At 47.6% G+C, this 12563-nt stretch overlaps 1 protein-coding gene across 4 annotated transcripts in view; it reads left to right on the top strand.

Annotated features, from left to right (window-relative positions):
• ABL1 (ABL proto-oncogene 1, non-receptor tyrosine kinase) overlaps window positions 1-12563 on the top strand; it is a 783695-nt gene that overhangs the window by 487920 nt on the left and 283212 nt on the right. For 2 of the 4 annotated variants that reach the window (XM_069609270.1, XM_069609272.1), the window contains exons 2-3: window positions 6669-6842; window positions 10985-11280. In XM_069609270.1, the coding sequence (XP_069465371.1) occupies window positions 6669-6842; window positions 10985-11280 (470 nt within the window). The remainder of the gene's footprint in view (window positions 1-6668; window positions 6843-10984; window positions 11281-12563) is intronic. The other 2 variants (XM_069609271.1, XM_069609273.1) reach the window with 1 other exon arrangement.

Consider the following 12563-nt stretch of genomic DNA (forward strand, 5'->3'; position numbering starts at 1 on the left):
AGCTATATCAGATATCCAAGAATTAATATAGGATTCGCGCTCTAGTCTCCAAGCGTGCACTTGCAGCTAGCTATGTCAGATACCCGGTAATGCATATAGAATTGGAGCTCAAGTCTCCAAGCGTGCACTTGCAATTAGCTATTGGTAAGTGGCAATGCCCTCTTGGCACCCAAAACATGATGACACATTCATGTCAGTGGCAAGTGACTCGTAGGCTGGACTAACAGCTTACAACGTCAAATATGTGCTTTTGTCTGGGACATTCATGGGCAATAGCTTGTGTCGTCCAGTATTGGGAAGCCAGGAATACGGTATACAAAGTATGGTATTCCAGTTCGAGAAGTCTGCAACGTGCACCCACTGGACCTAAAACTTGGACCCAACCACCTGAAGCTCGGGGCCGTTTTGAAAGTGCTTGTTTTTAGGCGGGAGCTCCACCAGGCAGACCCACAAGCAATTCTCTTCACTGTACATAACGCACTGCCCAGGCACGCACCTTCCTTAGCATCCAGGCAGAAATACGCTGCACAAAAGTCTTTAATGCTTGGGTCCAAAACTGCAAGTTTGGGTCCAAAACTGCAAGTTTGGATCCCTGGATTGTCCTTCACTTCGCTCTTTCTTTCACTGTGCACAAAGTGTCTTGTACACATGTGGCACATACATTATAATACAACAAATAACTTTAAAAAAAGAAGAGAGATTAATACTCTCTGCAAGGAAATCTATAATCACTATGTGGAGAAATATTGTGTTTATCTCGATGTAGCAAAGCCTTCTGTCAAAACAATACGAACTTGACTACAGACATACACCATCCTCGGCCTGCAGAAGTTGTATGGGACATTCACAAACGTTATTTTATTTGAATAATTTCTAGGATTTTGGCTCATGGTTTTGTAAAGTAGTGACGGGGGGAGTGGATAACAATGGATCCTAGTGCCTTGTTAGGGTAGACTCTGGCATTGTGACTTTCTGTTTTCATGAGAGGGGAGATGGCTATGAGCAGGAATGCTATGCCTGCAGGGCCGCTATGTTCGAGTGGGGGCTTTCTTGGGCTCACCCAATGGGGTCTTCTCTATCTTGAAGCATGTAACTTAGACTAGTGTCTGCAGCATTTGCACGCACACATTGCCTCTGGCACTGCACTGCGCAAATACACACACACTGTCCCTAGCACTGCCCACACCCACAGCACTACAGCAAAAGACTACTCCCAGCAGTGCACTGCCCCATCGCTGCAGAAGCACACAGGGATATGCTCCTGCTTCACTACTCCTCCCCACCCCTGCTTTGCAGACATACACTCAGTCCCTAGCACTGCACACACCCACAGCACTACAGCAAGAGACTACTCCCAGCAGTGCGCTGCCCCATCGCTGCAGAAGCACACGGGGATATGCTCCTGCTTCACCACTCCTCCTCCCCCTGCATTGCAGACATACACTCAGTCCCTAGCACTGCACACACCCACAGCACTACAGCAAAAGACTACTCCCAGCAGTGCACTTCCCCATCGCTGCAGAAGCACACAGGGATATGCTCCTGCTTCACTACTCCTCCCCACCCCTGCATTGCAGACATACACTCAGTCCCTAGCACTGCACACACCCACAGCACTACAGCAAAAGACTACTCCCAGCAGTGCACTGCCCCATCGCTGCAGAAGCACACAGGGATATGCTCCTGCTTCATCACTCCTCCCCACCCCTGCATTGCAGACATACACTCAGTCCCTAGCACTGCACACACCCACAGCACTACAGCAAAAGACTACTCCCAGCAGTGCACTGCCCCATCGCTCCAGAAGCGCACGGGGATATGCTCCTGCTTCACTACTCCTCCCCATCCCTGCATTGCAGACATACACTCAGTCCCTAGCACTGCACACACCCACAGCACTACAGCAAAAGACTACTCCCAGCAGTGCACTGCCCCATCGCTGCAGAAGCACACGGGGATATGCTCCTGCTTCACTACTCCTCCCCACCCCTGCATTGCAGACATACACTCAGTCCCTAGCACTGCACACACCCACAGCACTACAGCAAAAGACTACTCCCAGCAGTGCACTTCCCCATCGCTGCAGAAGCACACAGGGATATGCTCCTGCTTGACCACTCCTCCCCACCCCTGCATTGCAGACATACACTCAGTCCCTAGCACTGCACACACCCACAGCACTACAGCAAAAGACTACTCCCAGCAGTGCACTGCCCCATCGCTGCAGAAGCACACAGGGATATATGCTCCTGCTTCACCACTCCTCCACACCCCTGCATTGCAGACATACACTCAGTCCCTAGCACATGTGCTCAGGAAGTGCTTCGTGCGAATCATGTCATCTGTAACTGTTGCTACATCTGTTATAGCGGGACTTACTATTAGTATCTTGCCTTGCTGAGCCCAGTATGGAAAATGGCATTGATAATCCAATGGAGCATAAAGGAACGTATCTGTTCTGGGGTACCTGGATATAAAGGCATCTGGCAATAATATGCTAACGCTCTTAACCCTTCTCTCATTAGTGGAGTGCTTGACAAGTCATTGCTCATTAGAATGGCCTTTATATGAAGAGAGGGTGAGTTGGGTGGAAAAGGTTATAGAAAAGGTAAGTAAAGCAGTAGAAGCTGACTTAAACTGCACAGACCTAATTGTGCACTGCTAAAACAAAAATACTGTATCTGTTTTGCACAAGGTGCTTTAAGGTAAAGCCTGTATGTTGACGTGCAGGTGTTACTGAGCACGTCAGATTCTCACCATTCGTGCATTATTCATTAGCACAGCGGGGAGGAGGGACATGAGTAATCCGAACACACACGTGCACAATCCATGTATCGCGCTCATACACAAGTGTTTCAGAGAGCGACGAGGCAAGGGAGGGGAACAAGGGAGGAGAAAACAACGATTTTAATAGGCCCAGTGACATTGAGAATGTGCAAGTGCAGGGGAGAGGGGAAAGTGCAGAGCAAGGGATACAAACAACTGGTAGTGCAGCCACAAAGGTGGCAAAGTGCAAGGTTTAAAGCGCAAAGGGGTGTCTGATAAGTGTGATAAGGGGGCTGTAGAGTTACACATACAGACCCAAGTGCAGGGGTTGCCAGGAGGCAGTGCAGGTGTGTGGCTGGGTGGGCAGGGACCTGGGCCCGAAATCAAAAGGAGCCAGGTGCACGGTGCCGAAGCAGACAGATCAGCAGGGCAGAGGAAGAGAGAGGCAGAAACGGAGAGGAAGGTCTTGAGGTGCTTCTGGAATCGGAGATGGTTCTCAAGTTTCAGAGTGGCAGGGAGGCTGTTCCAGAGGGGAGACCCCAGCAGAGGAAAGGGATCTACCCCCCAATTTGCTGCTTGGAGTAGCAACTGACCCTGACAGAGTTGGAGGTGGAGGAGCGAAGAGCTTGATTGGGAAGGTGTTTACAGAGGGAGAGTTGAAGGTTTTTAGGATCCAGGCCCCAGAAAGCATTGTGTACAATGCAAAGGGTCTTGAATTTAATCCTTGCAGCCACTGGGAGCCAGTGAAGAGATTTCTGAGCTGGAGAGATAAGATCCCAGGGCTTGAGGCCAAGAACAAGTCAAACAGTCCTGTTCTGGATGAGTTGCAGAGGACAGAGAGTGGAAACAGGAAGATTTGCAAAGAGGATGTTGCGGTAGTCCAGCCTAGAGAAAACCAGACCTCTAGAGACGGTAAGCTTCTGAGGGAAGGAGAGGAAAGGAAGAATACCTCTGAGGGGTAGTTGGTAGTTTGACTTGTTAGAGACGTCCGATATGAGGAGAAAATGTGTGGAGGCAAAGATAACCCTGAGGTTCTTAGTCTCATAGGTGGGAGCAGGAAGAGGGCCAAGGGAGGCCAGCCAGAGAGTGACAAGAAAGGGGGGTGCAGGTCTGCCGATGAGGAGAATCTCCGTCTTACTGGCATGAAGACGGAGATCATTGGCGGCACACCACTCCTGGATAGCAGACAGCGTTCTGCCTGCTCCGACCTGCGGCTTTGAAACGAAAGTGCGACTTGCACCCATTTCAGAGTTACGTGCCAGCCATGCTGTTTTTGTTTTGTTTAAGGAAATTGTTTCTGGTTTGTATGCTAGTCGCAGACCCTAATTTATAAAGAAATATATATTAGCACACCAGAGGGTACCCGGCTTGCTAATGGTTAATCAGCATTTCGCCTGTTCTAGAATTACTCTAGAAATGGAAAGGGCCCTTTTGGAGGCAAAATGTTATGTGCAACACTTGCTGTCAGACGAATGGCAGTAGGTTGTTGTGTCTGTATTTTTGAAGGTGATGGTTGGCACTAAGGCTCTTTAGGCCGGTTTAGAAACTGGTGATAGTCTTTCGTTGAAAGTCCCGGAACGCAAAATTGCTAATCGTACTTCCTGAAATGTCTTTTTCCTCCTTTCCAAATATAGCATTTTCTAATGTGTAAAAGGCATATCGATCAGTCCCCGATCTCTGACAACCGCTCTCATCACTACTTCCTCTCCTCTCCTCTGACATTATCAAACTTTACAGCATATACCCAGCCGCCCTTTCAAAGCCTTGCAATCCTGCACAGTTAGTCATCTACCAACCTTTTCCCAGAGATAGGGCCAGAAATATGTCCCTGTGGTGGGAGGGCTACCAGGGTATATGCCAGTCCAACCCCAGCGGCGTGGGGTATGGGAGATGGCAGGGCCCCAGTCCCTATCCTTGCCCCATTCTAATTTGTTTGCCAAGAGTAACACCACCCATCAGCACATGCCTGCACAGCACCATTGTGGCCTGTCTTTGAGTATTGCAGAGCTCTCAATGCCAGCGACCCTTACTATGGAGCAGCCAGCGATCAGCCAAAGAGGGAGAGAGCCAAGCAAGCAAGAAGCAGAGGGAGCCATGCAGCAGCCTGAATGTAGTGAGTCAGTACACAACCCACCGCCGTTCAGATGACTCCACCCACCCAAGCAGAACCACGGGCAAAACGCCAGTGGGACTTGCTTGCTAAGGAACAATACACTTACCTGCGTGGGCATCACGAAATGGCACAAGCATTAAACCGGCATTGTCCACCAGCTGGGAATGGCTTTCAAGAACTAGGATCTTGCCTATTGCGAGACCACGCAAGGAACCGATTCATTTCCAGATTGTGGAAGGTGAAACATTGGCGGGTGGTAGAGGGTGATGCTTGTGTTTGAGTGTGAACGCTGTGTATGGGAGAGAGATTGATGGGGCAGACTAGGGAGTGATACGGTGTCTGAGGTAAATGAAAGAAGAGTGACCAGGAGAAGGAGAGTAGCAAGGTGTAGAGGGTTGTAGTTGTGTGGCAAGGAGTCTGCGGGGGAGAAGTAGGAGCGAAGAGTGGGTGGTGGAGTTAGGAAGAGCGAAACAGTGAAGGGTCAGAACAGTTTCAGGAGAGGAAGAGGAGGCGTTGGGTCGCGAGTAGTATGAGGAAAGGGAGGGTGAGAGAAAAACATGGGGGAGAAGAACAGTGTCTGGGAGGATAAGACAAACTGGGGCCTGAGGGTCGAAGGCACAAAACACTTCCATTCCGTCTGGGGGAATCTAAGCGCAGGGACTGTGAGTTTCGATAGATCAGGTGGCCATCTTTAGGTTTGTAGATGGCAGGGGTTACCAATCTTTAGTGACCAACCCGTGGACGAGGAATGCCTGGGTTAGGGGGGAAACGGCCACCTCTAAACGAGAGAAAGGGATTGCACTTCGACGGCCACTTAACTACAAAAAATAATAAAAGCCTTTGAGAGTTGGCGTTTTTTTTTAGGCCGTCTGTGTCCTCACTTTGCTCTTAGACGTTGTGTGCGCACTCATGGTCCATGGCGGAACCGATACTCTTATTCTCTCAACCTACTGGCCACCTTCAAAGCCGCCTCAGACATTGGCATTCAGGACTTTGCCGTGGCAAGCTGTGCGTGTGTTTAATTCTAGAAATACTTTGAATGATGAGAATCGTGAGTAGTCATTAGGAATGAATGGGGCAAAACAGTGACCATTCCCAGATTGAATGTTCTTAAACGAGCGTTCTCATTGTGCCTTTTATTTTCTGTTGAATATACGCGACAATGTGTAAAAGGGGAGAGCGGAAGCCATGCCGCAATGACTCTGTGGACGCTTATTCTCTCTAATTCGTTACAATGGATATTAAAAGTACAAATCGCAAAAACTGTTTTGTTTATTATGGGCTAAATGATTACATCGTAATTTCAAATTAAAATACAAGAAGATATTGGAAGTTGAATTCATTGCCCTCACCAACTCGTGACAGTGCGAATTGGGATGTTGAGTGCATGTGCAGTACACAGGCAAAACGCCTTGAAACACTTGTGTATAGGAGCCATGCAAATGTCCAATAAAATAAAAATGCAATGTCGCTACAGAGAGCACTGTTGTGTAGCATACGAAGTACACCTCCCATGTATGGGTCTCTGCAGAAGAACGCACCAGCCTTGCCTTGCGAGGTCATGTATAGCTTGTTGATGCCTTGTACTATGTAATGAAAGATTAACGGTTTTCTCCTCTTTGCTTTTGTCTCCATTTTACCCTCCTTTTCATATCTGCCCTGGTGTCTGCCCTTTTCCACATTTGCTCCTGTGATTCTACTTTGGTCGCCACCCTCCTTTTTCCTCTCCTTTTGTCCCACCTTGTGATCTCCCTTTACTTTTCTCCCCTCCTTCTAAATTCTCCACCAGAAGCCCTGCAGCGACCAATTGGGACGGATTTTGAGCCTCAAGGACTGGGTGAAGCTGCACGTTGGAACTCCAAAGAAAATCTCCTCTCCGGTCCCAGCGAAAATGACCCCAATCTCTTTGTTGCCCTCTACGACTTTGTGGCCAGTGGGGATAACACTCTGAGCATAACTAAAGGTAATGTAACATGAGCAGACAGGCAGGCACTTGCTAGAGCATTAATCGAGCCAGGAGGTGACACTGGCATGGATAACCAGCAGAATAGGGCTGAGGCCGGAATTGCGTGCAGGTACATAGCGAGCATGAAGGTGGCTAGGGTGCAAGTATTTTTTTTGTTTTTTTATTTGTATAGCGCTCCGGACCGGGGAGTAAAAGGGCGCTTAGGACAGGTTACAAGGCACAGTACATGGTAATTAGCAGTGGTACATTAGCAAAGGTTATATACAGTATATACAATGGTAGTAAATGCATACAGTAAGGACATAGGTAAGGCATGTACAATATATACAGATTATAGCTAGGTCTAGATTAAGGTTGACCTTTTGTCAGTAGCCACCCAATGGCAAGTTTCCTGAAAGACTGGAAGGATTTGGACGATTTGATGTTCAGGGGCAGGGTGTTACAGAGTTGGGAGGCGAGGACTGTAAAGCTCGAGCCTCCGGCTCTTTTAAGAGATCAATCTGGGCACTGTGAGGCAAAATTGAGACCCAAACATCTGGAGAGACGGAGTTTGCTTACCTCTGGGCTCGTGCATGGATAGATGGTTGAGATGTCTGGAACAGGGAGGTGGCTAGACCATGGATTATTGATCCACCTAGAACTCATGTGTACTGTGCAGCACTTTTCCCTTTTAAGGCAAGCCTTTTAAAATGTAGTACAGTTTTGCAAAATGTGGTGTGCTTGCCCTCCAGATGTACCTCTTTGCCACTCACAAGTATGTTTACCCACTAATGGGGGAAAGCAACATGGACAGATGGTTAACGGGAAGGTCTCCACTTCATTGGGCGAGGATCGGGTAGTATCTAGAACAAGGACAGCTTGCACTGATATGGCTAGACTAGTACATGGGGTGGCTAGAGAGCAGCAGCGGGCAATAGACAACAAGAAAGAAGGTGCTACGGCATCAATGGAAAGCTGCAAAGGGTTTGGCCGTGATCAATAGCTGGCTTAGCAAGGACACAGATGTCTAGCATTGAGATGGCAATGAATATGCAGCGAACGTCTGTATTGCTGCTGCTATGCTGAAGCCTTACCATTTAAGCAAGATCCTGCTATATCTTCATGTAGTATGACCAGTGTGCAGCACCCCTGGGCATCTAGCACTTGTGCACTCTGCAGGGGGTAAGGATATGGATTTGATGGCTCGCTCTGAAACATGGAATGCATGAGCTACGATTTCCATAATGCATTTGTGAAGTTTAAAATGCAGTAATAGTCTGGTTTAAAAACGTAAACCTGAAGATAATATAATATTTTGAAGTACAGCTGTACCTTGCTTAATTATGTACATGGAGTGCAGTGTTGTGGAGTACTTCTGAACTGAAAAGCTGTTCACCAGGTGACAGCGGGAGTGGACCTCGTGCACCAATCATACGTTTTGGAGTATTGAGTGGGGCCTATGAATCTTTATTGACAGATTATAAATAAGGCTTCCGGTTTCATGGTATTTATTTTTCTGACATTGCCGGCTGTATTTATCCACATTTATTTTTGTCATATAAAAAGATAATACGCAACTAGTATTTATTAAAGCACACATGCAGCCATATAGGAGAGAAATGCTAGCTCAATTTTTTCCATAAGAACAAACGGTTTCTCCTGGGACTGCTGCTGCCTTAAGATATATGCTGTCAGCAATATAAAGAACTTGAGTGCTATTATTATGCAACTTTTACACTCTCCATGCTGCCAATCTGCAATGTGATTGGCCTGCGATGTATGAGTGATATCATAGAGAACAGACAAAGGCCCGTTTTTCAGTTTTTTTCCATTTTTATAGACAGAAAGCAGATTGAATTCCGTCTGTATTCATGTGAAAAAAATCAGTGAAAACTGAAAAATGTCAGCCTTAATTATAAAGCGTTCCCAGATGCACTTCAAGGGTGCCATGGGCGCTCTAAGTAGTGGCCAAAGATTCTAGCTGCTTCGCCTCCCAAACTCCTTTTCTGTTCACCTCTATAAACCTAATAAACATAACAGGTGTCTGATAGATCTCCAAGTCTGGGCGAGTTTTTAAATCTTGCCACCCAATGGGGGAAAACAACCCAGAAATAAGTACATCATGTCTTGCTTTTCTGATCTGAAGAAGCGCTGTGTTGGAAGAAGGCATAGGGGATTGATGCGGGCCACTTCATGAGTGAGGGAATGTCTGAGCTGTCTTGCTGCCTGTTTCTGTGATATTCTAATCTATGGAACTCAATTAGGGAAGGCACTATTTCTGGGTTGCTCTGGCCGTGGAAGGGAAAGGTCTACTGCATGACCATGCTAAGCTCCTTGTCAATCCAAGGTATGGAGGTAGTCCTTCCCATTGAAAGGCACGTCGCCGTACTTTACCTATGCAACTGACTGAGGCTTGGTACCATTGAGACAGCTGCTTTATCAACTCATTCTGTGGGGCGTACTTAAGGAGATCCATACACACTTATTTTGCCATTTAAGCCAGCCTAAAATGGAGACTGAGTGTGGACAAACTCATGTTTGTGTGATCACTCAAATGATCTGCGCTGAGTAGATAGGAGGTGGCTGATCAAATCTAGCAGTAATTGTAATTCTAATTGGTTATTAATACCCAGAGGTGCCTAAGCGTGGACCCGGGGATTGAACCGGTGTTGCTCTGCATCTTGCTTCCCAAGCGAGCGCATGTACGCCCCGTGTGCCCCTCCCCCATCCCACCCAGTAATGGGAGCAACTGAATTGACTATGGCTTTTAAGGCACATGAGCATGTCGGGTTTGGATGGGATCCGATTCGGGACCAACCATAGTTTAGTGAATAAGAAGTGGAGGGAGAAAGACTGGGTAAGGATTGAGGTAGCTGGCGCTAATTGGCACAACAGAAAAGGGCTTGATTTGATTGCAGCTCATAGTAGGGGTGGCACTAAGAGGAGAGAGGACCTTGCAAAAACTTCTAGTGAATATTTCAAGAGGGCGCTTGGACCGGATTCGAATCTCTAGGACTTTGATACTTCTGGAGGCCTTGACTTCAAAGTTGTAGATCCATCGAAAACCACCCTCTAAGCAGACCACATTTGACCCAAATGTGAACTTATGGCTGATGTTGGTAGGCAGGGTTTAACTGAAGTAGTTACTGCTATCCCAGGCTTATCCCAGGCTTATGCCAGGCTTATGCATGTTTTCACGAACCACAGGCTTAACCACCATCTCCACCAGGACACATCTGGAGCGGTGGGTTATATCATTGCTCTGGGTGTAATATCTGTAACAGTTTGATGACCTTATTAGTGCTGGTTAGTGGATCTATGGGAAGAACCACGGCTGTCGCCAGTGGAACAGTAGTCAGCCATAGGTGGTCTCTGGTGTCCCTCCTGTGATTAGACAACTGAAGAAACACATTGCTGAGTGAACTGCTGTTGAGATGCTGAGAAGCTCCTGTGATCTGATGCTTTTCACAAAACGTCCATAAAGTCTGATGCTAAAATGGGGCTGAAGATTGCCTTCCACTGCTCCAACAGGATCGGAGAGAGCGGGGTGCAAATAAGGCATTTTGTGCCCGAGTCGTCTGGCTCTAGACAACGGTAGCACAGCGCATGGGAGCATGAGCAAGCGAAGCACCAAAAACCAGCCCAGTGTGTAGAAAAGCTGGTTACTTCAGAGACACCAGGGAAAGTATCTTTGCCAAGGTGAAATAAAGTAATATAAATGTCAAAGCTCGGGTGCAAAGGCTGCAAACTGTGTAAACATCTGCTGCTGTCAGAAAGGAACTAGCCAGGGATGGAGGGGTGTGGCAGGGGCTGAAGCAAAGCACAAAGGATCCTCTGATGATCCCAATCTTAACCTTTTTTCAAAATGGTTTTCTTCTGCCAATGGTTTTGGCCCCATTCCACACTTCCATGAGTATAGAGGAACAGTGACAGAACGTTGGGCAAACTGATATCCTTGACCAATATATAATCTGGTGTTCATTTATGTTTCATGGCTTCTTAAAGTGTAGGGTTTTAGACCTTGCTTCTTGGATTTCGATTGGAAAAGAGGTGCTTATGTATTGTGTGTGTTTCAGAGCGGGAGTGAGGCTATATGCACTTAGAATTGGAAAGGATTGCCTGTGTGAGCCGACCTCTCTTCCTGTCTCCCTTCCATTCAGGTGAAAAGCTCCGCGTCTTGGGATATAACCACAATGGAGAGTGGTGCGAGGCACAGACCAAGAATGGACAGGGCTGGGTGCCCAGCAACTACATCACTCCTGTGAACAGCTTGGAGAAGCACTCTTGGTACCACGGGCCAGTCTCCCGCAATGCAGCAGAGTATCTACTGAGCAGTGGCATCAATGGAAGCTTCCTGGTGCGAGAAAGTGAGAGCTGTCCGGGGCAGCGGTCCATATCACTGCGATATGAGGGACGGGTCTATCACTACAGGATAAACACTGCCTCAGATGGAAAGGTGAGAAAAGCTCATGGGAATCATGGATGGGCATGGGAGACCAGGGATTGCTATAAGAACAGACTGTGGAGTGGGAAACATGGATTGAAAGATAATGTGAGACGTGGGCTCCAAAGACCACAGGGGACACGTGGGAGGGTAAGTGTCATTGGGGAGAGAGGGTCAATGTGAGGGCTCGTAGGACTACAGCATCACAAAACCGAATTGGTGAACATGTGAGACTGCAGTAGAGGGTCAGAGAAATTGTAGAGAACCCCTCAACGCTCACACCCGATAAAATACAACCCACTAGGGGGAAGAAGGCCCAGCAGACCCCTTGCGAGGAGAACAAGGTTTTATTTCCACAAAAATAGAAATGCGCCAGCAAAGGTCTCTGCTGCCACGGAACGTTCTGGTAAATTCAGTACAAGCAATACTTTATGAATGCACACATCGTCATCAGTGATGCAAGTTAAATAATTCAAATGGCTGGTTGGTGCAAACCTATGCATAGGCTACCAACTCTATAAGGGATGCAAGGCCATTTGTCCCAGCCCGGTCAATTTTCTTCCATGTGGGTTCCTCCTTGCGTGTCATCAGGTACAAAGATACAAGTAATTGGCAATTATGCAAAGAAAAACAATGCATGTACTACCTTTAACCTAATGTGCTTCTGGTACTGCAGGCAAGGGTTAAGGGGATACTTCGAGGCCATTGCCTATAACTGACTACAGCTTGATTCCAGACACGTTTACTCTTTCCAAAGCTCCCCACCCTCATTTTGGCTATGTTGTTTTACGCCTCCCAGGACCTCGCAGTATAAATCACGTGTCCTGTGGTGAAGGCAACTTGATCCCTGCTTTCTGATCGATCTTGATCAATTGTGGGTCCAACCGTTTTATGGTCGGTGGTCTGGGGCTGACTGGTACCATGGAATGCTGGGGGTCTTGGGATGGGGCATCTGGGTGCTATTACTTATAGCTGGGACAGGGAAGGTCGAAGCCTTGTGCCCCCCTTCTTGTGCGATTGCTTTTCACAGAGAGCTCTCAACCCCTTCATGGCCTTGCAGGGCACATTCTTTCTGGGATGCGAATGCTAGCAGCATAAGACCATGAAAGGTCTATGAATCGCTGCAGGTCTGGCCTTCTTAACCAGTGCCCATGTTGGAATCTATTCCCTATTCCCGCATGCATACTTATTTCCATTTCTGGGGCTCAGGCTGCGACTCTGGTTGCAGTGCGAAGCTAGGCCTCGATTTCAATATGGCTGCTACTATGTAAAATGGTGTCTAAGTCCCATTGTCT

Source organism: Ambystoma mexicanum, chromosome 8, assembly GCF_040938575.1.
Source record: "Ambystoma mexicanum isolate Mex_15411 chromosome 8, UKY_AmexF1_1, whole genome shotgun sequence".
Classification (NCBI taxonomy): domain Eukaryota; kingdom Metazoa; phylum Chordata; class Amphibia; order Caudata; family Ambystomatidae; genus Ambystoma; species Ambystoma mexicanum.